General features: G+C 39.5%; 7 protein-coding genes across 26 annotated transcripts; 2 read left to right on the plus strand and 5 right to left on the minus strand.

Annotated features, from left to right (window-relative positions):
- Nucleotides 1–141: 141 nt before the first annotated feature.
- Nucleotides 142–27,830, plus strand: LOC105686396. Of its 15 annotated transcripts, XR_007277715.1 has the most exons (15): nucleotides 142–370; nucleotides 522–682; nucleotides 864–974; nucleotides 10,500–10,915; nucleotides 11,296–11,518; nucleotides 11,713–11,914; nucleotides 12,132–12,336; nucleotides 13,396–13,617; nucleotides 13,813–14,043; nucleotides 18,650–18,882; nucleotides 18,995–19,206; nucleotides 21,255–21,428; nucleotides 21,507–21,609; nucleotides 24,525–24,832; nucleotides 27,738–27,830. XR_007277715.1 is itself a non-coding variant. In XM_048653127.1 (4 exons), exons 2-4 carry the CDS (start codon nucleotides 21,605–21,607, stop codon nucleotides 27,818–27,820), a joined length of 396 nt encoding a protein of 131 aa, XP_048509084.1. In that variant the 5' UTR covers nucleotides 21,286–21,428; nucleotides 21,507–21,604; the 3' UTR covers nucleotides 27,821–27,830. The 15 variants fall into 15 exon arrangements, 1 of the variants encoding a protein (XP_048509084.1); XR_007277719.1 differs by lacking the exons at nucleotides 142–370; nucleotides 522–682; nucleotides 864–974 and adding exons at nucleotides 3,918–4,054; nucleotides 23,235–23,322; XR_007277713.1 differs by lacking the exons at nucleotides 142–370; nucleotides 522–682; nucleotides 864–974 and adding an exon at nucleotides 3,363–3,493.
- Nucleotides 698–2,935, minus strand: LOC105686390. 2 transcript variants are annotated; one of them, XM_020852467.2, is made up of 4 exons: nucleotides 2,795–2,935; nucleotides 2,529–2,713; nucleotides 2,262–2,443; nucleotides 698–2,189 (listed from the first exon to the last, which is right to left on the minus strand). In XM_020852467.2, the coding sequence occupies exons 2-4, from the start codon at nucleotides 2,700–2,702 to the stop codon at nucleotides 890–892; spliced, it is 1,656 nt and encodes a 551-aa protein (XP_020708126.2). In that variant the 5' UTR covers nucleotides 2,703–2,713; nucleotides 2,795–2,935; the 3' UTR covers nucleotides 698–889. The 2 variants fall into 2 exon arrangements, with proteins under 2 accessions (XP_020708126.2, XP_012256568.2); XM_012401145.3 differs by having other exon boundaries at nucleotides 2,790–2,926.
- Nucleotides 4,560–6,236, plus strand: LOC105686392 (growth hormone-inducible transmembrane protein-like). The gene is made up of 4 exons (XM_012401147.3): nucleotides 4,560–4,761; nucleotides 4,842–4,953; nucleotides 5,018–5,638; nucleotides 5,729–6,236. Exons 1-4 carry the CDS (start codon nucleotides 4,560–4,562, stop codon nucleotides 5,811–5,813), a joined length of 1,020 nt encoding a protein of 339 aa, XP_012256570.1. The 3' UTR covers nucleotides 5,814–6,236.
- On the minus strand, nucleotides 6,123–10,501 carry LOC105686389 (TBC1 domain family member 25). The gene is made up of 8 exons (XM_012401144.2): nucleotides 9,938–10,501; nucleotides 9,627–9,736; nucleotides 9,469–9,564; nucleotides 9,217–9,379; nucleotides 8,487–9,138; nucleotides 8,008–8,389; nucleotides 7,234–7,944; nucleotides 6,123–7,157 (listed from the first exon to the last, which is right to left on the minus strand). Exons 1-8 carry the CDS (start codon nucleotides 9,986–9,988, stop codon nucleotides 6,743–6,745), a joined length of 2,580 nt encoding a protein of 859 aa, XP_012256567.2. The 5' UTR covers nucleotides 9,989–10,501; the 3' UTR covers nucleotides 6,123–6,742.
- On the minus strand, nucleotides 11,114–12,162 carry LOC105686168. 2 transcript variants are annotated; one of them, XM_012400792.3, is made up of 3 exons: nucleotides 12,021–12,162; nucleotides 11,590–11,926; nucleotides 11,114–11,509 (listed from the first exon to the last, which is right to left on the minus strand). In XM_012400792.3, the coding sequence occupies exons 1-3, from the start codon at nucleotides 12,038–12,040 to the stop codon at nucleotides 11,282–11,284; spliced, it is 585 nt and encodes a 194-aa protein (XP_012256215.1). In that variant the 5' UTR covers nucleotides 12,041–12,162; the 3' UTR covers nucleotides 11,114–11,281. The 2 variants fall into 2 exon arrangements, with proteins under 2 accessions (XP_012256215.1, XP_048509082.1); XM_048653125.1 differs by having other exon boundaries at nucleotides 12,011–12,144.
- LOC105686394 (uncharacterized protein C9E9.15-like) lies at nucleotides 13,272–14,839 on the minus strand. Of its 4 annotated transcripts, none has more exons than XM_012401149.3 (5): nucleotides 14,698–14,839; nucleotides 14,441–14,491; nucleotides 14,232–14,351; nucleotides 13,658–13,991; nucleotides 13,272–13,575 (listed from the first exon to the last, which is right to left on the minus strand). In XM_012401149.3, exons 2-5 carry the CDS (start codon nucleotides 14,473–14,475, stop codon nucleotides 13,363–13,365), a joined length of 702 nt encoding a protein of 233 aa, XP_012256572.1. In that variant the 5' UTR covers nucleotides 14,476–14,491; nucleotides 14,698–14,839; the 3' UTR covers nucleotides 13,272–13,362. The 4 variants fall into 4 exon arrangements, with proteins under 4 accessions (XP_012256572.1, XP_012256571.2, XP_048509079.1 ...); XM_012401148.3 differs by having other exon boundaries at nucleotides 14,784–14,830; XM_048653122.1 differs by lacking the exon at nucleotides 14,232–14,351 and having other exon boundaries at nucleotides 14,784–14,830.
- On the minus strand, nucleotides 15,198–21,711 carry LOC105686395. The gene is made up of 4 exons (XM_012401152.3): nucleotides 21,551–21,711; nucleotides 21,231–21,369; nucleotides 16,143–16,322; nucleotides 15,198–16,009 (listed from the first exon to the last, which is right to left on the minus strand). The coding sequence occupies exons 2-4, from the start codon at nucleotides 21,367–21,369 to the stop codon at nucleotides 15,627–15,629; spliced, it is 702 nt and encodes a 233-aa protein (XP_012256575.1). The 5' UTR covers nucleotides 21,551–21,711; the 3' UTR covers nucleotides 15,198–15,626.
- Nucleotides 27,831–27,957: the final 127 nt, after the last annotated feature.

Consider the following 27,957-nt stretch of genomic DNA (forward strand, 5'->3'; position numbering starts at 1 on the left):
AAAAAGGATGTAAGTAGACCGTATTGTAATTAGCGTGATGTACTTTCGTCCAATTTTGTTTCCTTCACTTCGTTCAACTTCTGCGATTAGTTTAAATAATTTTTATAACTCATGGATGTTACTGCGCATAAGAGGAAGCTACGTAATTACCCAAAATTCTCTGCGTGCTGTAGAACAAGGGGCAACATCAAATGGCGCAAAACTCTTGAAATTTCAACAAATTGTTTTCCTTACTTCTTTGTTACGTCTTAGATTTTCACTCCCATTCTATTCAACCGTCAGTCGATTTTATCAATCCATTGTCATATCACGGTAACGAATTTCACCACACTTGAAGTGTTCATGATTAAGTGGGACTATAGGGTTAATGGTATGTTACTTCGTGTGTTTATGTCATAAATGTGTGAATTCTTTTCTTTTGTATTCACGGATTTATTAACACGAAGTTAAATATTTATCTCACGTTGTAAATGCTTTGCCAGAAATAATATGTAATCGATATTTGTTTGTCCTTATCGCAGGACAGAAATTCTGTGGAGAGACTGCAAACTAGGCACAGCAGCCTTTGGCAACGGATACACTTTTGTTTATACAATTGTGCTGCCGTTAACATTTGAAAAAAATTATGTCAACGCTATACCACAGCTGCCTTTGTTTCATGTCTCTTGAAGAGAATAGAACTGTGAGTACACTTTGGTAAATTCAATTGGTTTTATTCAGAAAAGTAAAGTCCTGTTTAACAAAATAGTATGTTTATTCAGAATCTTTTCTTTAGATATTAAAACTTGACTTCCATATTTTTTTACTATTAAAACTTTTTTCATATTGTTATTACTTAATGTCTAATAATTTCTTTTTTACAGATTTGAATTCAGAGTATCGCAACTTCCTATAGAAATGCACAGCCGAGTACTAGCAGCAATACAGTGATGGGGAATATTGTATAAATTCCCATTCTAGGATCACAAGTTGATGTGAGTATTGTAATATTTTCTTTTTGGTTCCCGCTACCATTTCTAGTCGGTATTTCAACAATAACACGATCCTCAGATAAAAGACCAATAGAAAAAGAGCATTCAGTTGTGTTTACACAAGACTGAGTGACATTTTTGTATCGAAAAGTAGGCTTCTGGATATCGAATACCACATGCACATCATTTGGAACATCGTCATGATCGCTGTAGAATACATAATAATAGTACCCACTTTCTAAGATGTCTTGTTGGATCGGAGTAAGCTTCAAATCACCGTTTACCAGAAAACTAATATTTGTACACAAATCTGAGAATTCAAATGGCTGGGCTAACAATATCTGATCATTATAACATGACAACAATTCATTTTCAAAACTGGAATCTGATGAATCTTCTATATTAATCGGATAAAGAGCATTTCCACCATGTTCTATTCCTCTGTCCAGGAGTAAAGGTGGTTCAATACCATTCGGGTTTCGTCGCGATCTGGAATACCTGTTGCCATAGTCATTATCATCGTCAACTTGTTGTGGATCAGATTTTAGCTCCAGTTCAAGTTTGAGTATACGCTTCTTTCTCTCCATAATTAATTTTTTTTCATCATTGGGTCCTTCATTGCTGTCCGTACTTGCGTTATCAAAATTTTGAGCTCTCATCTCCTTTTCTGTTTTGTGATCGTAATTGTTCTTCTTATTATTCTTATTCCTGTCGACTTTTTGCGGATTCATTGTGTGTAATTTTTTTCTCATGTGTCTAAACTTTGTGGACAAATTAGGTGTTATATTTGATGTATTCGATATTTTTCCTGTACGGCTGCTCATTTCCAACCGATGATCTATCACACTTGAAACCGTTGGTTTTACTACATCATCTGCTTCTGGATGATTATTGTAGATTGATTGGTTGATTTTCTCGATCGTTGGACTTTTACTCTCATAATCATTTGCAGATGCACTTGCGTTCAACACTGCCAAATTTTTCTTGCTTAACATCAACTGATTGTTTTGATAAATCCATGGCTTGGTAGTTTCCGGAATCGTAATTTGTGGAGAATTTATATCTTGATCATTCGATGGAAAAGTGACTTTAACTTGCTGTTTGGATATTGGTTTATGGTTTCTATTGAACTGCTTTCTATTTTCATTCTGCTCCATTATACCACAAGTCTGCAAACTTCTCTCTCCTTTAACAACCAGTATCGACGCACCTTTAAATCTACAATGAGAAGAAAACTGACCTATTTTCAAGCTGTAATTTATTATTCAATGGTTAGTTGTTTTTCAGTACCTGGAGCAAAATGAAAGAGCAACCGTTGCCCCTTTCAGAAGATAGAAGCCCCAATATTCAATAGTATCGTCGGGCAATGTCATGCTTTTCTTCAATCTGATATGTTTCCTAGACGTGGTGATTTCCGGTGGCTGAAGCACCTTGAAAGCATTGAACGGTGTACCCATTGTCAAAGTTTGTTCCTAAACGTGAAGGAAAGCTTGAAATGTGCAAAGAACAGATAGTTCCATCTTTAGTTTATTGTTGGAGTAAACCCTTTCATCGTACAGAGCAAAATATTGTAGAAATCCCATCATCTATTTCCATGACATCAGATTCTGCCACGGTGTATGCAACACTGGCATACAATATATGACGCAGATACAACGGTACGACTAGTAGAATTGTTGGCAGGACCGTGATGACTGAACAGAACATGAGAATTCTTGTAATCCCATGCATTTTGCTGTGCTCTGTGAAATGTTAGGAGGTTTTTATTGTGTTTATTCAATCACAAAGTAACGTACAATACAATGGAACAGTACGGACCATACCGTATGGTAAGCCAGGTGATGGTATGCCGCTTTTCTAAACCTTTTCTCAATGTCTCGTGAGATAGAGTACTTTTCTTAACATGCGAACATTTATAACTTATCTTAAGAGGTAACGTTGTAACTCTTAAACAATTCCAGTTTATTTATATTCTCGTTTACAGAAGTTTGGATAGATTCTTGTTGCAGCTGTTATGCCATACAAACTACATCAAATCAGGTGTGAATTAAATCATATCAATGAGTCATTATCTATCTTTGGATTAACTTTATGTGAATGTTGTGATGCTGGTGCCGTATAAGAGGTTGAAATTGATTATACCATAGAAGGCAGTGGTATCAAGCTAGTCTTGTGACGAATCGTTATTGAAATAATACGTTGCACGTATATACATGGTGAGATAAAAACACAAACAAAATATGATTGGCTGAAAACTTTGCCTTATTTATATCCATCTATTGTATGTGTGAAGAAAGTCTCCACTCGCACTTGAACTATGCTAATGTTTTCTGCATGATCGCACAGAATTTTATTTTCTTATGGCAAGGAAATGAAATATTTAGTGCTTTGCTTATCTCGTGTTCGCGTCAATGCAAATGGTAGAGTTGTAATCGCGGACTTAGATGAAGAGAAGTTTTTGATAAGATAAAGATCAAATCCGCGAATCATCCAACATTCCAAGACGGAGTACTACGCTTTTGGTAAATTCTCTTGCCTTCAATTAGCACATATTTTCAACAAGCAACCATATTGCCCGCAATGATGATCTGTTTTAAAATTGCTGTGGGCTCATTTCAACGAGTCATCAACTTGTCACAAGTCCAATGCAGCAGTCGGTCGTCATCACTCTGCATTCTCTATCAGCTGTTTATGAAAAAAATATACAATTTTGATAAACGGTTGTGCAGCCGTATCATGTGATGGCTACCAGTCAAACGGTGACCGCATGGAGTACATTTGCGCAGTCTCAAAATTTACTTTGTGCATTAGATCAAATCATTGCGTGATCATACTATGCACTATTATAGTTATTTGCGAACAATTTCTGCTATTCTCTCCTCGAATTTTCATGCAATAAAGCTGGGCGATATAGCTAAATTTTAACTTGACTTTAATTTCAAATCAACTCGCATGAAAACATTGTTCAAAGGGCAACACTAGAGGAGATCCGACAATGAGACTAATTTGAAGAAAAAACTTTTTCTGTACCGATTCGTAGCGGTTTTCGCTGTTGATACTCATGTAGTATCGCTGTTTTTGAGGTCAGTAAGTATCGCTGGTCCTTCATACCCTTCATTTCTTTACCTATGCGTTTTTTTTTGGTAATAATCAAATATCTGCTTTGTCGTGATTTCGATAAATCACTCTGGATTGTTTTCGAAGAATCCCGAAAAATTCAAATTAATTCAAATGAGCTAGTGCTGCCATCGTGGCTAACAATTACAATGTGCTCGGCGCATGCGAAGTTATTTCTACCGATCAGTGATCACGTTGTGCACCCCGAAAGAGGAAGAACGATTGCGTTGTTATTGCATCAGGTAAGTAAAGGTTCATTTCTGGGAAAATAATATAATATTTGAATATTTCATCAGTGGTGATTCGAGTTTTTTGTGAGTTTATTGTTTAATCTACTTTAAGCGAATAAATTCGCGAGGCCGCATAGACTTGGGCGAACGAATTCAGACTCATTCTAAACATAGTTTATAAATGACGTTTCTAGATCTCTAACCTATTCTCGTTGATTCCTTTCTAGAAATTTCAGTCAAAATGATGCTGGCAAGAGTTTGTCGAGCTTCACTCGCACCCAACATCAACGGTCTACTCAAAGCACCAGTAGCTTCAAAGTCATTTGCACCAAAATTTGAAACTGTACGACTCTTTGCAAGCGATGGACGGACTAGCTTTGCTCGAACTGCCCGACGAAGGATGACTGTCGTTGAACAGGCAATGGCACCTGCCGGTGAACGTGGTATTTCAGATTTTATGATTCATTAATATTTTTTCACGTTGATGTATTATGTGTCTGATTGAATAACATTGTTCTCAAAGCATATGGTGCTGGGAAAAGTGCTCTCGCAGGATTTTCAGCACTAGCTTTGGGTGGACTTTGTTACTATGGATTAGGGCTCTCCAAATCAGCTGGTGCCATTGATCAGGCAACGTAAGTTTGATTAGATGTACTACGATGTCATTCCATGATTAATCTATTTTCTCCTAAACTTTAGGTTTTGGCCAGAATATGTAAAAGAGCGAATCCGATCGACTTACATGTACTTTGGTGGTTCAATCTTAGTCACAGCTGCTGGCGCAGCTTTATGTCTCAGGTCTCCAACAATGATGAATCTTGTGGCAAGACAAGGATGGCTTGCTCTCGGAGCTACTATGGTTGCAATGATTGGTTCTGGCATGGTTGCGCGAAGTATTCCTTACAGTCCCGGATTTGGAGCTAAACAAGTTGCGTGGATGGTACACACTGGAATAATGGGTGCTGTTCTGGCACCCATGTGTCTTCTTGGAGGTCCTTTGGTAGCCAGAGCAGCCCTGTACACAGCTGGTGTGGTCGGTGGTCTTTCTACAGTTGCAGTTTGTGCCCCGAGCGACAAATTCCTGTACATGGGTGGCCCTCTCGCCATTGGTTTAGGTGTCGTTTTTGTTAGCTCTTTGGGTTCTATGTTTTTATCTCCCACCACCGTGCTTGGAGCTGGATTACATTCCATGGCTCTTTATGGTGGCTTGATACTCTTTTCCGGCTTTCTCCTATACGACACACAAAGGATTATAAAAAATGCCCAAATCCACCCTGTAGCACCACTCGCACAAATGAGGCCCTATGATCCGATCAACAAGTAAGAAAATTCGGTAGCATAGGAGAACGGTTGTTTTTTCCTCTTCGTGGAGAAGGTGAGTGAATTCTCATGACCCTATTTTTTTTTCAGTGCTATCTCAATCTATTTGGATACAGTCAATATCTTTATCCGAATTTTGACCATCTTGGCTGGTGGTGGTGGCAGGAAGAAGTAAAGAGTTATGGTTTTGTGAATTACCAAAACTTACATGTGATGGGTGAGGAGAATACTATTTTACGAGCAGAAAAATAGACAAGGTATAAAAACCAACCGTAGTCGATGAGTATAAAAATACATCACAAATACCATTCGAACATCTGTAATGGCGCATATAATTCATTTATATTTTATTGTTGCACTATATTGTTCTCGATGAAATTGTACCAGTTTAAGGAAAAATAATTACTCGGACTGATTTATTAACGATAATATTGGGGTGCATTTTCATTCATGTAGATACGATAACAATGATTCACGACAGAAATATCTTTGAATTGATTTTATTTATAGCAGAGGAAAGTTTGTAATTTATTGTGTACGCGTAAGTATTTACATTATTGGTCTAGTGCTACGCGAAATAAATGAAATTTCAATGCAATTTATTGTCTGCATGCACAGTTTTTTCCTTTTTTTTTTTTTGCGTAAGATAAAGTTACGATAGCATCTTCTAATAAATATCTTACAAACTCAACGTAAAAAATTTATTCAATATAACCAAAGCTGACGGCAAAATGTAATTGTAATCGATATTATTTGTGATTAGGTAAATTTCTTGAATATAATTTTCAAAATATAGTTGTATGTTTATATATATTTAGGTCAAAATTTAAAACGATGTAGTGAAAGGATAGGCGCTCCGCGTGATGTTCTGCCTCTACGAACCTTAGTTTCGTATGAAAATTTACACCTTTCAACTAAACTACTGAACATGAAATTTGAGTTGATGATTCATGGATTAATTACATACGCAGTTGAATGAAAATTAAGTACATATGTAAGAACATTGAATATGTAATAATTCTTACGACGATATCAAGCTTGAGAACCCGTTTGCCTCGCTTTTTAATACCTGTTTATAATTATCACCGAAATCATTTTTTATTTTTAAACATTAACGTAATCTTGTCTTCCACTTGCTGAATGTCTTCTCAAATAACCAGCAAATAATTGTCTAGCTTGATTTAATACTCTTGCCACGTTATGCCGTCTGACCATCTTGTCAAAATGCATAGCCATCTCGTTATAATCCATTTGATTACGCATTACAAAATCACGGTGTTGGAGTAACAGTGTTATGCACAGAAACATGAGAAATGGATTTCCACCACCGAATTCACTAGGAGGTGGCAAAGAACTGGTTCCCAATTGATCCTCACTAGTTCCTGCTGGTATTAGATTCGTTAACTCGGTCGCTTCTTCGCAGTGCTCTTGAATCGGTGGAGGTAGAACATCTTGCGTCGTTGTATTATCGTTTTGCCTCCAGCTGTCCGTCCCTTCGCTGTCTGATGCTGACTCCGACCTAATAGTCATAAATTTTTCGTGTGAGGACCAAAATTCAAATTCAAAATACTTCTTCGTGTGGGTGAAATAATTACCTTGTTGCACGTTTCAGAAGTCTGATCGGTGTCACTGATTTCACGCCATTCTGATCCTCTAAAATCTCCCCATCGTACTCTAAGTCAGCTTGTTCATCAGGGGTAGTAGGATGATGACGTTGCTGCAAAGAGTGCAACGGATTTTCCCAGACAAAAACATCAGCGGCAGGGCTGCATCTGGCTACTTCAGTTTCTGTCTCACTTTCTACTATTTCACTTTCCCTTTTTGACAGAACACAGTCGCACTGTTGTTCGCTCAAAGGAGAGGGACCAAATACTTGGCGATCTAGCGATTCTAATTCCAGTCTCAATTCTCTAGTCATGGAAGTTGTCATGGGAAAAAAATCAGTGGAATCATCAGGAGAGCTTGTTTCATCCCTGACGACTCTGACCACCCCGCTTTCGCTGGAAACTCTTCTCAACTCCCTTTCGTCACTTGGAGTTACTTTGCTCTTGTTTAGTGTTGTAAAGTTTAGGAATTCGTTGAGGTTTTTAACAACCCTGGCGCACTTTTTTTCACCATCACCCTGTTCATTCTTCTCTTTATTCACTACGGACAATTTTTCCTTCAATTCTAGCAAGTTACCTCGCTTTGTTTTATTCGGTAGACAATCTGTGCTCATGTACTTCTCACCAGACGCGTTCTTTCTGTTTTTTACAGAGGTCAAATCGTATTCAGGTTCAGAGAATGCTTCGTAAGGCGACGTAGATCTGAAACATACGATGTCCAAGTATAATGAGAATTGAAAATATTTCAAACTATTTCACACATACCTCTTCAATTCTCCATTTTCACTAGTTGTTTCTAAAGGAGGTTCGTCCGCGCTCAGATTTCTCCTTTTGCCACTTGCAATACTTGCTGAGGAACTCTGGCGCCTTATAGCGCAAACTTTAGTGTAGGCATTCTCTCTTATTTGTTTAACGTTCGGACTCGGAGGTGGAGATGCCGGAGGAAACGAAACTTCGGCTAGGGAAAGTTCCCCGTTCGGTGGGGATGCTGGTAGAGCAGCCCAAAGGACTTCGAGCATTCTCAAAGCATCTTCCAAAGCAAATTCTCGTTTCATTTCTAATAACAACCAGCGGTAGCAAAAGAGCAGGTCGTCTGCCTGGTGCAACTTCAAATAAGCATAAAAGTCAGGATCGTAATGCTGCAGACCTGAAAAGAATGAATAAATTCAATTGGAAAGGGATTGACAACAGGCACAATGGTTGAGTTCATGCATTATATTCAATCGTGTTGTACTATCTAGTACCTTCAGCTAAGTGGGCGAATTTTGTGGTCATAGCTATACCATCGAGCATGAAGTTGTCTTTTAATCTCTGCATCAGAGCACATAAGCAGATGTAAGCCTGAGCTTCGTCTCTCATTGTAACGAGCAAAGGTGAAGCTAGATCGCTCATACCTTGGCAATAGCTGACGCTGGGATGATTCAGTGCATAAGTTGTTAAAATATTGAATAAACTGGCTGTATTTTGGTTATCGTCTGACCCGCCGTAGAACTTGTGATGCCTGTCTGTTCGCAGTACGTCTTTTCTCACCATTCCAGTCACATATCCCAGATCCCCGACGTTCAGATTTTTTTGCACTAAGGCTCTCCACCTTTCTCTCAAGTTCTGATATTCCTGAGCCTTTCGTTTCATGTAGTCCATTCGTTCTCTTCCAGACATACCATCAGGATAAACGTTCAGAATATGTTTCCAAACCACTTTCCTTAGACTTGGCTCTATCCCGCCAAAATAAATTACTGCCCGTAGTTCTTTGGATCGAGTTACTTGTCCGATAGGATCTAAAAATCTACGAAACTCAGCGTCGGTCAGAGGAGGTCGAGGGGGTTGAATCGTATGATGTGAATCTTCACCTAGATTTCCTAGTGCTCGTTGAACCATGTTCAAGGTTCTTTCCATCTGTAAGTAGACTCATTGTTTAGAGTTTTCAGAAATGATTGAACATTATATGATAACTTAGCAAAGATGTGTTCTTGCCTTGTTCATAATGAGTCCAGGTAATTTTGGTGTTCGATAAGGAAAACCTGTATCGTGTCTCGTCGTAACTTCTTGAACATTTTGTTCCCAATCACACTCGCAGTCTCCAGTTTCCCCAAATGGTTTCAAGTTAACTTGAAGATATAGGTATGGTTCAGATGCGCTATAATGACAGAAGAAAGCTTATCAATTAAATGAATGGAATCTCCAGATAATGTTTGTGTGTAAAATAAATCATAACCACAAGGTTACCTTATGAATGCTGCATCCAAATCCCAGTCAGATAGTAAAAATAGATACGTTTCTGAGCCATAATCATCAATGGCTCGGTACGATACGGTAAATTCCCTGTAAAATGTTGAAAATATAATTCCATGTATCGGTATTCTAATGAAATAATATGGACTTACCCTTTGATATCGAAAGCCTTGATTAAAATACTCTGAAGAACTTCAATAGAAGTTATTTGTGGATCAACACTGAACTTTCGATATTCTGGCTGATGTCTTGCTTCGCATTTCTGAAAAACAATCCATATACAAATGTATATCCATATATCTCTGTACTCAAGTTGTAAGATCTGAGCATAGGTGACTGACAAATTATCCTTGAATACAATAGCATTCTTTATCAGATAATCTTGACATCAATCGACAATGAATCGTTTTGTTATTATCCGTTAAACAGTTTCTAATCAAATAGATAAAAGATTGATATCTACCTTGACTTTTACTCGAACAGCCTCCCTAGGGCATCCGAACATTCCTGACATCGTGGATGTTTTTTAAGCCTTGTGAATACTTGTACAAAGTACACGAATTAAGAGTGAAAATATCTTTGGATCATAGCTGAGTGTGTGGTGTAATGCAATATTATTCGAGGAACATGCGATCAGCGACTCGTAGACCAGCAGTGTGTAATAATGAAAAGTAACTTTCTAAATAACTTAATTGGCAGTTTTATAACAAACAAGACAGAGGAACTCATAGAATATGTTATGTACTGTGTATAATAATTATATTATTTATGCATCTGTGTGTGTTATGCGGACTCGTCCAATTTATTATTTAACAAGTATAATTTATGGAAGTAACGGTTTACTCATCACCGTCTTTTAAGTGGTTAAATATGGCATTCTAATATTCGTACGTACGGTATGAGCGTACGAACGAAAATTAATTAAATTTGATTATCACGTTAAAATCGACTATTAAAAGTGACAGCTTTACACCACAGGCGAGACATGAAGTCTGCGGTATTAAAAAACATTTCTTCTGTTACAGCTTCAATCCTTACAATTATCGATCTTGATAAAAAACTGCCCTACGGGTCCATTGTTGCATCGCAAGGTGGCGTTAGCTTCCATTTAAACATTTGGAAGGATGTCGCACGGAGGAATCGTGATTGTCCTACGGAGGAATCGTGCTTGTCGTAACGGGCTCATTCATCTACTTCCATCAAATTCTCTTCGCTTCCACCTGTTTCGACCGTCACTCAATCCAGCCGACTACCCTGGAACTCATTGTCAGGCCAGATCCTGAATCTACCTCAAAAATTGCAGTTCTTACATCCACAAATGGATAATCCGTTGTATTTGGTTTGCCCGCCATGGGGACTGGGATGACGTCACCGTCAAATCGCCGGTTGGTGATCAACATTGCGGTCAGTGACTCCGGTACCGGCAACAGGAAGGCTAAGGGTAAGGGTTGAATTTTACTGATGTTATGTCAGCGGTTCACTTGGTAGCAGGTCCGAGAGGTGAGAATCATTCGCATCTACATATAAACAACACGTCCGCCATTTACGTATAGGATCATCACACTGGAGTGGATCGTCATGGGGTGGATCTTTATGAGTTTCTAAAAAGTATCCTCACTGAAATATTCTTTAGTGCAAAGCTGATTCCAAGAATTATTATATTTTCCATAGCGATGAAAGATTTTTAATATACAATTATAGAAAGTTTATTATATGCGTCATGTATTTGGAGTCTCCACTGATTCCCATGCATTCGATGATGACCTTCGCCGAATCTTAATATTTCAGTGACCTTTTTAACGACCGTTCAATTTGTTGCAGAAGATGACTTCGTTGCTTTTATCCAGTCGATTTCTAGAGCAGCGACTCCTGGGTGATTATCCGGCAAATATTGTCCGTTGTCAACTTTCAAAGCGACGTTCGTGATCGCCGCGATATCCAGAGGGTTTGTCTCCAGCGGAAGTTCTCTCCCACGATGGTACGGTTTGAATTCAGCAAGTGGTAATCTTACGGTCGCGAATTCCTTCTCAGGAGCCTGTAAGAGGTAAGGTGACATTGCCGATATAATGAAAATTCAACGCTCATTTATAACCCTCCGTGCGATTGGATTTTTACCGAGAATATCTGACCGTAGACCGCGGAGTCCTTACCAAGGCCCTTGTGCCTCAGAAGCATTTTGTATTTAATGTTTACACCCTGACCTCTGCAACGAATTGTTATGTTACTGAATTCCGAAAGATCGAAGTTCGTCTCGCACCGAACAGAAGCAAACCCGGATCCGTTCGTTTGGGGGTTGAAAAGGGTGAACAGTATCGCACGCTGGAATAACTGCGTTTTTTGCATCACCATCACTGCTTTTGACATCCCCGACGATCTCACCGTATCCGAATGCTCCGACCACGATCCCGCCTGGTCCGGACCGCGGGTGAAGTCGAACAAGGTTTGCACCGTTCTATATTAAAAAAGAAACGAGCTCCAGATTACAACCGACTAGCGTATATGGTTTAAAGTTTTTGATCAAACTCCGGATAAATACGTTTGCTCACCCGGAGGCAGTGGCAACCATTTCATTTCCGTTATCCTGATAGATGCGGCTGGATCTCCGAACGCACGATCGTCTCTTGGATGTAATGGTAAAATTATGTTACTATCTGTAGGTGCCCGCGAGGAACTGAGAGACGTTTCTGCAGAACTGCTATTTTCGCTGTCAGGCAAAAGCTCGATTCTCCCCTGGAGGAACTCTATGCGGACGAGAGAGCAGCGGGGATGTCGAACGGTTCGTGACTCTCAAACGTCACCCTACATGGAATCCAACGTCCTTGCGTGTCCCGATGACATCCAAACACCGACAGACTCAAACAGGTACATTCCCAATAAACGATCCTAACGAGAACCCTTAAATATGCTCGCTCGATTTATGGATTCTCAATTCGGGTGGCGAATCGCATTTCAATTTTATCAAAACTGGCGCAAATCCGATCTGCAGGCGATCATTAGCTGTACTGTAAGATTTTAGAAGTATATCGCTTTCAATATACATGTGATCGTGATTGAAAGCTTTGGGATAATTCGATTTACTCGAGAGATATAAAAACGAAATGTATGTCAGAGAAATTATTCGTCTCACTAATAAGAGGATTATGTAAGTTATAATTTATTCGACTGAGAGCTCGAGCTAAACTTGCTCGCCCAAACTGCGGCGACGTTTATCGACTGATCGAATGTGCGAAGTGAAATGTTTGATCAATTTTCTTGCCAAGTAAAATACTTCTTCGCCAATTTCCGAACAGGGTTTACATGAGAATATATCAGACAATGCACGCCCGCTCGATGATTCCGGTGTTTCTGAGCTACCGCGTTTTAAAACATCGAGTCAATCATTTTTTCCCTGGACGACTTTAGAATCGGAGGAAGCGTTCGCAAAATCTGATCGGAATTTTACCCACAAATAAATTTTATCGACCAAACACTATTTGCAAGTATAATAATAAACGATATTACGTGTTCACAGAAATATGGAAGACGTTCATGTCTATCGACCAATTCTTTTCAGACAATCTGCCGGAAGCTGATCTAATAATATCCCTCTATTATGTCCTTTCAATTGTATTGACTTAAAACATAGTCAAACGAGATCTACAAAGTTCACGTTACCATAACTAAAATAACTTCTGCGGATAATTAATGCAAGGTGGTACGTGGCAAAAGTAAAAAAAAATTACACGCCGATTTCAATTCAGCTGAAATAAATTTCCGACCCGTTTTACAGGTTTGATAAAAACCTGCTAGTTTCATAATTTATAGGTCGCCAAAAGTTTTCTTTATTGGAATGCATTATATACAGATCTGAATTATCAATCAGCTCACAATATTTAGCCGATTGAAATTCTACGACGTAACGGTGATCGTGTTGATTTCTAGGGACGATACTCCACCCTGATGAACGGGCTCGTAGACTCCGCCGTAAACTTGAAGTCCGAAGTTGGTGATCGAAGTTACGTCCAAGGGATCCGCATCAGGAACTACTCTGCCCCTGTAGTAGGCTTTGAAGTTCGAAATAGGCAACGAAATCGTGGTGAAATCTTCCGCGGAGATTGGGACCTGCGATCAAACCGATCGTCTACAACTTCTGAACGAAACCAGGTAGAAATAAAACCCTTTCACAAATCCTTATCATACACACCGTGAAAAATTGCTCGTAAGTTGGATTTGGCTCATTGTCCTGTCCTCTGTGACGTAGAACTACTTTGTAGCCGGTGTTGCTACCCTGCGCCCTGCAGTTTATTTTTATGTTTTTCATCCCTGTTAAATCGAGATTCGTCTCTGTTCTGACACCAGCAAATCCGGCGCCGTTTGGCTGGGGGTTTAGGAGGGTGAAGAAAATCGCCCTTTGGAATTCCTGGGTCGTTTGCAGGACTATGACTGCCTTAGATTTTCCAACCGTTCTTACTGTGTCCGATTGCTCTGTCCAGGGGGAAACGTCATCTAAGGTCGTAAAGTCGAATAGGATACGGTCGCTGTAAGAAGTGGAAGGGAGGTCGTTCATTTACTTTCATAAATTTTCACGAGGTTAGTATCGCTCGTCTAATGTTGTGTGTTAACATCTCAAGATAATAATCAACCAAAAAATTGGGAGAGCGTATGGTGCGAAGTGCGGCACGTGCAATTTGGAAAGATGTGACAAGATGCTGATACTGATTGTGCGGTTATGTTATTGGTTTTCTTATTCAAGTGGAGATTATTCAAAAATTGATTACTGCAGAGTATATTTGAGCATCTTCTCATCCGACGAATTTGCGGCATGTGATAAAAATTCTCTGATGATAATCTGGGCTTGGATGTTCGACAGAACGAGAGATTGGGGGTTCGAGTTTAGCCTACGAATATTATGTCATCAATTTCAAGGTTTTCAATTAAATCTGTTTAACTTACTGCAAGAAGGGATCATAATGTGAGGCAAGCTTACCCTCTGACTGTCGATACCATGGCAGATCCCATCATTAAGAGGCTTGTAAGTCTGAGAACATTGTTGAACGACATAGTGTAGATTCGAATTATTCCTAGTCAAATTGAACTTAGATTGTAAGGTTGAGGTGCATGCAAAATGGCATCAGACTGGCCAGTAACGCACGAGTTTTCTTACTATCAACATATAACTGCCTACTGACCTATTTATATTAGTGTCTAAAGTTATTACGTAATGGAAGAACCTCAGTTACGTACCGTATGCGTAGTATATCGACTGCGAACTGCCGACTTTATTGTTAGTATGATTGTCAGAGATATTTTTCGAGATTACTACTAATTACCGTTTTCCGTTTCTAATCGTTTCGTCGTTCATCTAAATGGAGTTCGTACCTGTACTGACTAGAACTTTTTCGTGCATTATGTTGGCGAGTAGACAATGATCATAAATTATTGGTCGGAACATTTCTTATTCATGCGTCACGTATACCAAGTATACGAGATCCGTAGTCACGGGGCCGCTACCTCGTGTCCTTACTTGACCCCGTCGACCAAGATAAATACCACCTATGGCACCCGGATTAGCTAGGGGACATCCCCGAGTAAACATAGATCGAGTCTCGGATTCGATCTGGGGAGGTCGGGCATCGTGACGCGGTTACAGCCTCGCAGTACGTTTACACTTTTCGAGACTTTGATAGAGTAATTTCCGGTGATAAATTCAGGATGATTATATCGAGGAGTAAATACAAGTCACGTTTTATGTGGTCTCAATAGAAAATATCGTATTTCAGTGATAATATATGATCAGGGTTTCCAAAACTGGCCACACTGGTAACTTATTGATATTGCAGTTTCAACTCTATGGAATCAATCTCCAATTACATTATTTACATACATTGATTACTAAAATTGATTTTGCCATCACGTATACGTGTAACGTTTATAATGAGACGGCTAATTTATAGTCATCCATGTGTGAATTAACGTAAGCATATTAAGATTATAGACAGCCTTCATTTCAATTTTTAGATGCGATAGAAAATAGCTATGCAGATATGATTGCAATGATGTTTTCTGAAAAATTTTTATGTGTATGAACAATGTTTTGCGTAACGGCAACAAACTGCCTAATTGTTACTGCCTCAATTCAAGAAGTTTATGACAACTTATTAGAAGTGATCTGATTATAGATTAATTCCACGATTGGTGCTCTTGACATAACTCAAAAGTTCCTGTGAATCTTCACAGACGAAAGGCTTTTCGTGATAGCAGGCAACATCGTGCCACGCTATTCCATCATTGTAGACATTGTTCAGAACGGAAAGGCAGGATTCATTGGTGCCATTAATGTCAAACTCAGCATTATCGGGCTGGCGAGTCTTCTTGTGTCCAGTCTGGGACCAGGGGTTGTATCCCCATGCGTTAGGAATTTGATTGGTAGGTGCCATCTTCTCCCTATTTGCTGACCAGAACCACCCGTACAGAGCTTTGGGTTCGAGATCACGACGGTTCTCACAACCTTTGAAGTCGCAGAGACGACCAGAAGTCCAAATGTATGGCACGTTGTCTAAAAAGTTTTTATCAATAGAAAAAGATTAGGCAATGTTAATTTTATGGCTTTTTAATAGCTGTCGCATGTGTAGAGTTTCACTGATAATTAAAACAGGAGAAAGCCTAAGAAGGATGTGATAAAAACTTACTCTGTTGAATAAGTCTGAAGATCAAATTGTTCTCTTCTTGACTTTCCATGGATACTAAGTCCATGCAGTATTCTCGGCAAATATTCCTTGCGTCCAGCCAGTCAACTTTGAGATTTGAATGGGCAGGAACGTGCCCACTGTAGAAGTAATTATGCCCACCAAAGCTGAACTCCTTTGGCCCTGAAACAAGATTCCATTGAAATCATTCACTTATCTTTGAAAAAAACGAGGGATCATATTGATTAGTGTCAGTACTAGGAATGCTTAAGCTGGCAAAAATAAATATTTCTAGAAGTCAAGATGTACATAGAGTATGATGATAAATTTTAATTATCCTTGGCGTCGATGCAGTGAACATAAAGTATGGGTATTAATGAGCACTCAGTTATAGGTAGTTGAAGATAGTGAGTAATAGCCTTGCTAGGATAGATCAGCATAAGTCAGAGATAGGAGGTCAGAGGCCAGAACGTGAGATCTTAGGCAAACACAAATTATAGGTATGTGTGCTGACAAGCCGTCGATTGAGCAACTTCTTATTCTCACTCTCATTTTCTTTCCCATTCTTCAAGTCCTACTTCTGCAGGGAAATTGTACGTTATATGAATCTGCGAGCACGTCTTGCATGATGAAAAATGTTAGCTCAACAAAACCTCGAGCTTTGCAGATGAGAGAAACGAGGCAAAACCAATCTCTCGTATAGAAAAATCAAAGAGTACATAACAACTAGGTATTCTAAAGAGGTCAAGTACCATTCAAGTAATTACTATTTCTTTTATTGCCTCGTCAAGGTTGACGACCTTGTGCATGTATCTATATTATACGGAAATAAATGATACCGTAAGTTTTTAAGTGTTATTAGCAAAATGCCGATATTGTTTTTTGCATACGTTTTCATCTCTATTCAATGTTTCACAGATCTCTAAAATCTTTTTACCTTTTAAAGCCGTACAAAAGAAGATGAAGAATAGAGAAGAGCGCAGAAGCTGCAACCGCAAGGTGTAGCCGTGACCTGTCTCATTGTCTAGTATTACCGTGCAGCAGTAGCATATTATATTCCAGAAAATATGAAATCACTGTCATTAGGTAGACTTCTTTCTTTGAGACACAGAAACTTTCCTCTAATTGTAAGCATCGTACCATTCTTACTTTTAAATTGCTCTTTTCTACCTTTCACGGTCAATAGCGTTCAAGTCAAATGAGATTTGGTGCAGAAACCAACGTAAATAGAAACAATAACCACAATTGCTATCTATTTACATACAAATTTAATATTCATCAATCTACACGGTTACTTGGCAGAGGACAATGCAACTATGAACCCCTCAGTGAAACTAGGGCAACCATGAGCTTTATTAGCAATTGAAATCATCCGACAATGAGAATAATTACAAGGCTCCAGCCTTTCTATGGAATTGAAAAAGTACACGGTATTCACTTGGTTGCAGAAGCGTCGTCAGATTCTGTAAGACATCTATATTGATTTTTTCTTTTTTTTTTTTTTATTTCTCATTTCTTAATTCTGCTTTATTCAAATATATCTCTGCTGTAATTTGCTGGACATAAGTCTGTCGCTAATGCCAACTGTCCATCTCTATGCGTATAATGTAAGAGTTTATAGTCTCTTACAAATGACTTATGTAAACTTCCAACTCGTGTTGAGAAATACGAGGCAGCTCTGCCTTGTTGCGTTTGCCTTTCAATCTGTATCAGCTTTGACAGTATTTAAAATTCAAATCAACGAAATTTTATAGTATATCTTTGTATCGCGTGTACCTTTGAAATATTTTTTTCATTTCAAAATTATTCACGCTACTTTCGATTCAAATGTGGTCAAATATTTCGTATGCGTAGTGATTACATACACCTTTTCACGGACGTGAATATCTATAGTCTTCGAGGATACACATTGAATTGACCAATGAGAAATCTTGGGTGGATATAAACGTGTAGATTCGAAAAATCAGCGTCGGCCTAGGAGAGAAGTACTGACTACATGCCTAGAAAGAGATCTCCTTGCTAACAATCTGTGTCACAGTGCGTAAAGAGAAAGAAAAGAGAACAACCAAAAAGTATACAAACAAACAAAACGAAATGAATACGATAATGTTTGCTATTTGTTGGCTATTATATAAGTTGTTGTTTCGGTAGCGATCAGGCTGGTCTTGTATCCCCTTCACGAGCTACTTTGATGTACTTGGAATTCTTCCAGTCCGCCCGGCTGCCGCGCCCGTCTCAATCGCGTCTCGCTTTTATAATGTTACGCCGATTCTTCAATCCGTAAGTCCGCAGTGCTCGCAGACTTTCACGTTCAAGATACGACATATTATAATATCTCACAGCCTCCCGAAATATTATTTACAAATTGTCACGTACGGCAAGAAAACGTCCTTGTATTTTTTGGGACTATAGTATTGGAAATTTGATTCATTCGCATCGTCGGACCAGCGACTTTGGATCTCCAAGAGATTGAACCGTGTAACGATATTTTTTTATTTGTCTTTTTACAGGACCGGGAACAAGCAATTAGCGGTGACCGCGTCTGTCTCTGCTCAGAATTCGTTACGCGAATATCACGACCGTTTCCGCAGATCTTGGGAGTATCTCCAGGCGATAGTTCGAGTTCGTATATCGCATAATTGGCTCCTGGATCGGTTATGGAACTGCATCTGAACGAGTATGTAGAAAGTACTGCACCCGAAGCAAACACATCACTTGGGAAGAAAAAAAAATGTACGAGAAGGTATGCACTTACACATGCGTACGTAATGACTACATTTTCGGCTAAAAAATCGGTTCATTGCGTTCGGTTTTGCGGTCGTATTGAGAAGCGAACAATTTCCTCTTTCACACAGCCAGCCGATGGAAAGTAAAAGGAAAAGGGAGACACGAATTTGCGGAAAAACTCGATGGAGGAAGAAAAGTGTATCGGCGCAGTTCGAAGGGATGGACGGTTGGTCGGCTCGCAGGGTAGGCGACCTGGTGCACTACTTTCGCATATTGCAACACCTGCTCCGATGCGGTGCACGAAGATGAACAACATATCTTCGTCTCGAACAGCGAGAACGTGAGTAGCAGCAGTGACGTGATCGGTTCGTTATACCGAGTTACGGGCTGTAGTAGCTCGATTTTTTTACACTTTGTAATACGGAGTATACGGAGACCGAGGCATATAATCTCGTCTGCTGCACCATGCGCCGCACGATCGTTGCAATAATATTGTGCAATGTAATGTAGTCGTTGCGATATATTACAACCTGTACGTATATATACGTTATGAAATGAATCTTCTTGGCAACGTAAGAAACCGTTAGAATTACACGACCGTATCGAAAAATGCCGGTGCATAATGTCTTGGAGATTTATCAGTTACATGCATGGATGTTGTTAACGGGTAGATTCGTCGATAGCTGCCCAGATGCGATGATTTCCATTTCTCTGTATATGTTGTTCGCGAAATTTATACCACACGTAAGATTATATTTTAATTATAGTTCTCAAAGACGATCCAACGTTTGGATTACTGCAGTTGCTGCTGCACGGTAACCCGCGCTGTTGTAATCCTTATAACGGCGAAGGAAAAGGTGAATATAATTGAAACGATCCAAGAATAGAAATAGGAGTCACGGGATGAGGATAAGATTCGCGACGCCTGACCTTTTCCAATACTAAATATCATGCAAAGTGGAAATTCGATAATTACGACCCTTTCTTCACATCGCATTGGTATTTTATTCAAACAACTGTACGCTCGTCTGCGAAAAATCGGACCCCGCAGACGCAAATTCCTGCGATTAAGTCATAACCGAAAAGTGGGACGAGGATCCCTTTTTTTTTTTTCTCGTATTGACACCTATCTAACGAATCTCACGATGCGGAGTGACACTTTAGAAAGTTAAAGAATCTATACGCATTATCATTCGCAATTATGTCATTCGCTAAGTACCGATGTAAACGGGTCGGTAGCTTTAACGAAATCTACAGCCGTGCCAATATTTCAATCAGTCCGCTACCAAAACATCGACCGGCATTCGCCGGTCCTTCTTTTTTTGCCATGTATCATTACGAAATTTCATGATTATAATAACAATAATTATATACCCATAATGATAAAAGGTAATTGATCACTGCCCCCAGGGTTTTTTAAGAAATTTAAACTGATTAAAAAAAAAAAAAACACGAATATACCACTACACATTGATGAGTGAAATTGAGGTATGAAAATATTGTCTTTGTTTCTAAGGTTTTCATTATTACAAAGGACGCGTGACGGGCTCAGGTACCGAAACTTTCTTCCGCTGTTTTCTACGCGCTCAAACTGTAGGTCGTAACTTATGGGTGAAGCAAATACTCGTTAACTCTGCTGTATTCTTATGTACCGTACGTATACATCACGCATACGCCTCTGTGTAACGTGTTTCAAATGAAGCGGGCCATGCACCTTCGGGTCTCGATACCTTCGATTTCGATTTCCTTTTACGATTTTGTTACATCACGAACAGAACCTTCGCTGATTTTTTTTTTCGAAATTTCGCAGATTTTTCCGTCGAGACTGCTCAAGAGCACAAATTTGTCTGTTTACGAATTCCAAAATTCTTTTTATCAACGTTATTCGAATTTTTTTATCTCAAACAAAAAAAAAAAAAAAAAAATCGTGTAGAAGGATAAGAAAATTATTGAATTTTTCTTTTTACTCTATAAAGAAAACTCTGAGTCAAAGGTACAAAAGTTCTGCGGGTGGCTCACTTTGAGCTAAATATCTCACACACAGCGAGACAGTTACACGAATATAGATGTTCATTATTCAACTCGTGTCGCTACTGCACTTTCTCAAATTCCATTTTTGAAAGCCCCCCCCCCATGTATATATTTTGTAGATATTATTCCCAACACATTTCGCCGTTCGATTTGATAGCAGAACGTGATCGAAAATAATGATAGGTTTTAACTTGGCGTCAAACGACTATTCAATCTTTCTGCAATTTAATCGAAAGAAAAAAAAAAAACCACATCTACTTCTGCGTAGGAAATTTGCGAAAAGAAAATTTCAGTCTCGTTTGAAAATTAACCCTTGTAATATTTTTTACTTACGATTCGCGCATTTTTGTGGCACAGGTAGGGACAAAAATCTACCAGGACGATTACTGTGAGGTCTGACTTCGCTGATTGCGGGATCAGCGGCTACCAAAGCCGCAAGTATCACCACCAGGCTAATGGGCGCCAACATCATCTGCAATGCAAAAACGAAACGATGTAGGTAAATGGATGTGGAAGATAGTGCGAATATCGGTCAGGGATTATCAGGATTTACTGCAGATTCATTGGTGAGATTTGTGAATTTTTATCAACCGTACATATGTATTTCAGAATTGGAAGCAACTCGTTGGAATAATCGCCACGGTGGACCTTACCTTGTTTAAGAAGATGTGAGAGAACTGATTTCTGACCGAGAACTGCACTCTCGGATGTGGTATGTAGTGTATATAACTGTTAGAATATGAAGAGACGTCCGGTGGAGCGACCGGTTATATAGAAAAAGTTACCCTCTCCAATTCCGTTCTCCGCGTTTCATCTCCCACCGCGGTATATAATTTCCGACGCCCTGCGACGCCGCGACGCTTTTACGACTAACAAAGTCATTTACGAGGCGTCCCACCTTGACGCCCCCCCAAAAACACCGCCGGTGCCCATCAACGGGTAAAAATCGTCGCACCTATATTAACAATGCGGTAAGATTCCGAACACCGTTTTCCAAGCATACACCGATTTTCGTAACGGTTTGCACTTGCGATTCACATAGCAGGAACATATAGATCGGTGATGCAATTACGCATCAATTCATTACCGATTTCAGGCGCCTGGCAATTACGTGTATAGGTAGAAAGATTTCTCTAATTATCGCTGACGAGGGTCAGCCAGGTTTTGTTTCTTTACTTTGAGTTCTTCAATTTCATTCTCTCTAGGAATTTAGTATCCAATAGAGTGGGATGGATAGGTTCCACAGAGGGCTCCAACCGAACCACATAATCTGAAATTGTCAATCAGAATTCATAGTCGAAAAACGAAAAGGGTTCGTTCCCCTAGGCCCACGGCCACCCGTGCATGGCGCTTGCACGCGTTATTCAAAAATTCCGTACACATGAGGTAATATTTTTGTAAGCGCGGGTGTTAAATGGCCGATAACGCAAAGAAAGAGAAACTCGTATTTCGGTAGCCACCACCGCGACCGCAGACTCGTCGGAGCTATCGTTGAATTTTTTACCAGTTAATTGACGTTTGGAATTCCTGTACGAATTTATTCTTCCCTCGGGAGGGATCATCGTATCCAGATCGTAATACTCATGGTCCAACTATTATTTAATCTCGAGTTAATAGGTATTCTCGGTGATCCTGCAGCGGCAACTCCCATTAAGTTCATCGTAATCGGCGATACGTGCGACGTATGCGTGTCCCCTCGTAAAATTGTAACAGTGTAACGGGGATTATCGAGCGTCGCCGCGACTCCAGAATTCACTCGCATCTTCGGTAGAACCCGTTCTTCGTAATGTGGGCAGCATGACTGTGTACGTGATTACTTTATACGCGCAAAGATATATGGTCAAGGAACTTTCGTTTTCGAATACATACAGGTGATGCTCGTCGGCTGTAATCTTGCACTTAAAACGGACTCGACTTTGCACCCATACATACATTTGCCGGATCCTTTTTCGATCTGCAAATTGCTTGAACACACACAACCGATTCGAATGACAGGAATTACGTCACGTTCGAAAATTTTACTAGACGAGATCGGTTACCGGTTTATCGCTCGACGATTACACCCCCTTTTTGACCGTAGTTTGAACCTGTAATCTCGACAAAAAAAAAAAAAAAAACACATCTCGATGGAACCTTGGCGAGAATCGCGTTATTTTTTTTTATTCGACCGAATTATGAAATGACATCGCCTCGTTAGAATATTGTGACGGATTCCCATCGTAATTCGATTCGCCCATTAAATTTTTTTTCTTCTTTCTTAACAGTTTCCAATTCCGTTGACATAACGTAAAAAATGTCGAAATCCATCCAGATTGAAATCGGATGACTCTGTTTCAGGTTTCCTGGTGCGATCGAGGATAAGTGATTCCTGAAATCGCGCAATCATTGATTGGGTACGAAGGCGCGAATTCCTCCGCGAAGTTAGGTACCTTATTACCCATGGCCCATGTACATCTAATCACCTCTGAGGCACATTTTTAACCTTGAGGATGCGCCAACTTAACTTTCACCGTTCAGCTGGCTCGACCAGCTCGTGATTTACACGCACATCTCATCGGATATAGTCAATGTCAACCTGCGCCGCGGCCGTAAAGTTATTCGTCGTTTTTCAGTTTTCTTCGCAAATAACATAAGTCCTTCGCGCCGCTCATGCCCATGTTACCCAAAATCATTTGGCCCTCTTCGCCGCGGTAGTTTCAACGATTCGTACGAAGCTTCGCAAGGATGTTACGTTGAAATATACGATCGGGTTGCACGATCGGAATATGCGCTGAGGTACGAAGATCGAAGCTAGTCACGTTTTAATTGGCTCGATCTCCCACGCAAAAGTAGCGTCGCAACGGTAACAAAACTACATCCCACTCAGTCTCGAAGTGACTGAAAGATCATCTCCGTGTCATTATAGATGTTCGTGATCCGATAACTATTCGGTATGCGTTCGTTACTTCTATCGATTTCCACACGCAACTATCAAGGGCCTCCCCTACGTTCCCTGGCGGTGCCCGATGCAGCTGGTAGATCGTTAGTTGGTCGTACGATAGAATTAATTGCGTCGGTATAATAAAAGGGCCAGACAGCTTCGATGGGTTTTGGTTATTTATTTAATCAATTTCTTTTTCGTTCCTTTCGTTTCATGGGGTCCAGAAGAAACCTGTTGTATAATAATAATGCTTGTCAGTCGGTCGTCGTTTGACCTTATTTTCTTTTTTTCGTTTTGTTTATTTTTCTATTTATCCATTTCTTCGAAAGCCTCGCGGTCGACCGTACCATTGAGTCTATTCTAAACTGCCGTACTCGATTATTCATTTATTGTTTATTTCTATGCCTGTTTATTTATTTTTTAACTGAATCGCGCGCTCGACATGTTCCATGTTATACAGACAATGAATTATAGAGGCATTCCTTTATCGCGTGATCGCATCGTTTCAATGCGATAGATTATTGAAATGAATATTTTCTCCGCTTTGTTCGGCGGTTATACTTCGCCTATACTTGTACACACATATTAGCCGCGAATATTTTTTGCCTTTTAGACAAGTCCTAACATTTTCATTCATTACTTTTTTTTTTTGTTTTTTTGTCCTGCTGGTTCGCATTTGTAATTTTTTCTTTTATCTCTCGAGACAGCTGCTGCCTGGAATTCGAAGTCCCAAGTTCTCTGAACTGCGAAACGTTTAACACAATCGCCTTCGCATCCGCCTACAACCCATCATCTACTTGGCTACAACTTGGCGCTCGTTTCTCCAGATTGCGAAGCGTTATCGCTGTGGTACCTCCTCACGGCCGAAGCTGCTCAGAGCCTGCCTATGCGGGCGTTCGAGTCTCTCTAGCGTATTTTTATACTATAGATAATAAGGAATACCGCAAACCGGGCAGCTCGGGGACTGGGGAAAATCGTCTTGCGAGTTACTCTCCGCCTACCGCACGACGTTCAGGTAAATAACGAGACGATGTAGCTATCGCTGTTTTAACAGCAGTTCGAAAATCACTCGCAACTGATAACTCATAAATGTACAAAGTCTGCACGAAGAAGAGCATTTTTCTGGTTTCGCGATCTACTCGGTCGAGAAAATCTCAGGTTTTCGGTATGGGTTTTATCGCTTCGACGAGAGTCTGTGTCGAGTAAGGAATATCTCGAGAATCTAACGAACCTTTCTTCAAAATGTGAGAGCTATGTTTGTAGACACCGACGAAAGATGTGTGATTTGTTTTCACAATTCTTTGCTACTCTTCTATTTTGCATAGACTTGTTTGCAATTAGGAGATATATACATATTCATCGCGAGTACGAAGACCGCCGAATAGCGCGTGCAACCCACAGCTACGAACATATTTTTTTTTTTCGGGATCAAGGAAAAAACCTGGCCATCGAATTTTTCTAAGAATTTTCAAGTACTTCGAAGTTTGACTGTTTGCTTTTTATCCGAATTTTTTTTCATTCTACCTTCGTGGATTTGAAAAAATAATGACAACAATCTCAATTGAAAATATCTCTATCGATTCTGCAAATCCTCCCGGATCAACGACTTGGCAGCAGATTCTTTGGCTTCTCGGTAACGATTCGTGTGTAGAATTTAAAAAATATTTGATACGACCTATCTCTCTATCCACGATGACGTGGTATATCATGATATAATCGCTTTTGTCGAAGCTCATTACATTACTGTACAGGTACACTGCTATCTACGCCTGTACGTATTATACCTATTTATATTTATATTTATTTTTCTTTTTTTTTTTCTTATAGCGTAAATTACTGTTGCGTTTGACATTATTACGTCTGATTCACACGGCGGTAATATACCTGTATAGCAGCCCTGTTGAGTGTACAGAGTTGTTGATGGCACAATTTTGTAGCCGCGAGGTGAGGAGGATAATTCTGCGTGTACACCTGCACACGGGTCGGTATACCCGGTGTAATGATATGTGTGTCATAGGTACGGTACAGCTATACAGCTACATATATTATGCCTGTGTGTACATGCAGAGTTCGTCGCGCGAATTGCTCAAGAGAAGTCGCATCTTACAACATGATTTATACATGCCCTATGCAGATAAATGAACCTAGCGAAGTTTGCTAACTTATCTAGAAACAGAAATTCATTTCCTATTCTTTGTTTCTTATCCTTTATTTTATTGTCCCCTTTTTGTTTTTTTTTTTTTTTTTTGCATTCGTCCGTTCGTTGATTTCTTTTAACTAGATTGAATGATTTTTTATTGATTTATTTTCATTATTATCGCCAATAATTTTGATGCCTGAGGTCGAAAATACATACACGCGATATATATAATACGGCAGAGATTATTGCCTCATCCTCTGATCTAAATTTCAACTCCGAATGTATCTAATCCATCGTGATTTAATAATGGTCAAGGATATGAGCAGGTGTCTTATGTTACCTAATTGCAAAGATACTCGAAGCATCTCAAAATACATCGCGTATTCGATATTTCGATCGGCCTTGAGATAGTAAAAACACCTCCGAACGTAACGAGAATCAGTGCAGAACGATCTCGTTCCCGATTTATGTACGTTAATATTGGTTTACTCATCATCACGCGGCAGACACATTCGCGTTTTAATTTAATCCAAAGGCATAAAGTTTGGCAATTTTTTAAAGTCTCACAGGCGTCATGAAAACACGGTATATCCTGAACCCTAATTTCCAACTCGTCGATTCTCAAGGTTTCATATCAATCGCTTCTTTTCTGTCGTTTTTTTTTTCTTTCTTTTTATCATTATACAAGAATTTCAAAATATCATTGACCATCGGTATATTCGTATATTGTGGTACGTATGCAGGCATATTTAATTTGCGGAGCGAAGGTGTTCGTAATCGTGAAAAAAGAAGCGCCGGAATAATCGAAGGAAAATACATTTTTTATATTTCTTATTGGTCAACGTCCCTCGAGCCTCGCGCAAATTCCCCATCTGCAGACTCCGTCTTTATGTAAGATCTCTTTTTTTGCAAAGCATTCTCTGGTTGTTGATCAGCTTCGCCGAATTTTTCGGTAACAAAGATTCCAATATTTGCCGTTAATAAATAGGAGGATAATTATATCCTACTTTATCGTTCGTAGACCATTCGATTGAGAGTGTAATTAGTTTCAAATGGCTATTGTAATTATATCTACTTACAGGCTTTGGAAAAGCTCTTCAATTATACTTACGCGCGGGTCTATAATCAACGTATTTACGATCGTATCGATCGGTTATGCGAGAAAACCGTTACTCCGGCAGTCTCTGTGGTGTGAAATAAATTTGATCTTTAAATTCGAACTGGAGTAGATCACTCCGCGCAAAACATCTCGAATTGAAACGTCAAGGCCAAACCTTCCTAGGTCGAGGACCGGAGAACGCTCACGGAGTTTGAGATGAGTATAAATCGCGAATTGGTGGTTGAATCGGTGCCCTTGAATCTGAAAGTAATAATACGAAGGAAGAGCTGCTCGTGATCGTTGAAAATTGACATAAAATCAACTTAAAATTGGCGGAACACGACGGAGGTTTTTAAGAGAAATTATACTTCTATCTACAGATCACGCAAATTACTATACGACCCGAGGGAATTTTTTTTATGAAATATTAACAGAGAAATCGAATAATTATTATTGCCGTGATCAAAAAAAAATTCATTAAAGTTAACAGAGTTATGAACTGAATCACGGGACAAAGCTCCCGGAATTTTGACAATTCTATGTGTACAGTTTCTTTTAGTCTCTTTTCGTCATTCTGACTTGAACTTGAGTTTCGAAGCAAACTCATCAGTTTGCTGTTCAATAATTTCTTCTGAAATTGACGAGTTATTGGATAATTAAATTTGTTGGTAATATTTCCAGATTTGTCTGAAATGTGGAGCGAGGGAGGCCAGGATCTTTTCAATGATTGTCTTACCGGCCGCAGGAGTGAACGCGAGGATTGAATAAGACAATGAAAAAAAAAGGTATAGAAAAAAGAGATGAGTAAAAAAATAACGTATGAATTCAACCTTAGCGTTCGAAGATGAGAAAAAGAGATTGCGGCAGTAGAGGGAGGCGAGGTCGTTCGTGGCGATCGTTA

Source organism: Athalia rosae, chromosome 3 (assembly GCF_917208135.1).
Source record: "Athalia rosae chromosome 3, iyAthRosa1.1, whole genome shotgun sequence".
Classification (NCBI taxonomy): domain Eukaryota; kingdom Metazoa; phylum Arthropoda; class Insecta; order Hymenoptera; family Athaliidae; genus Athalia; species Athalia rosae.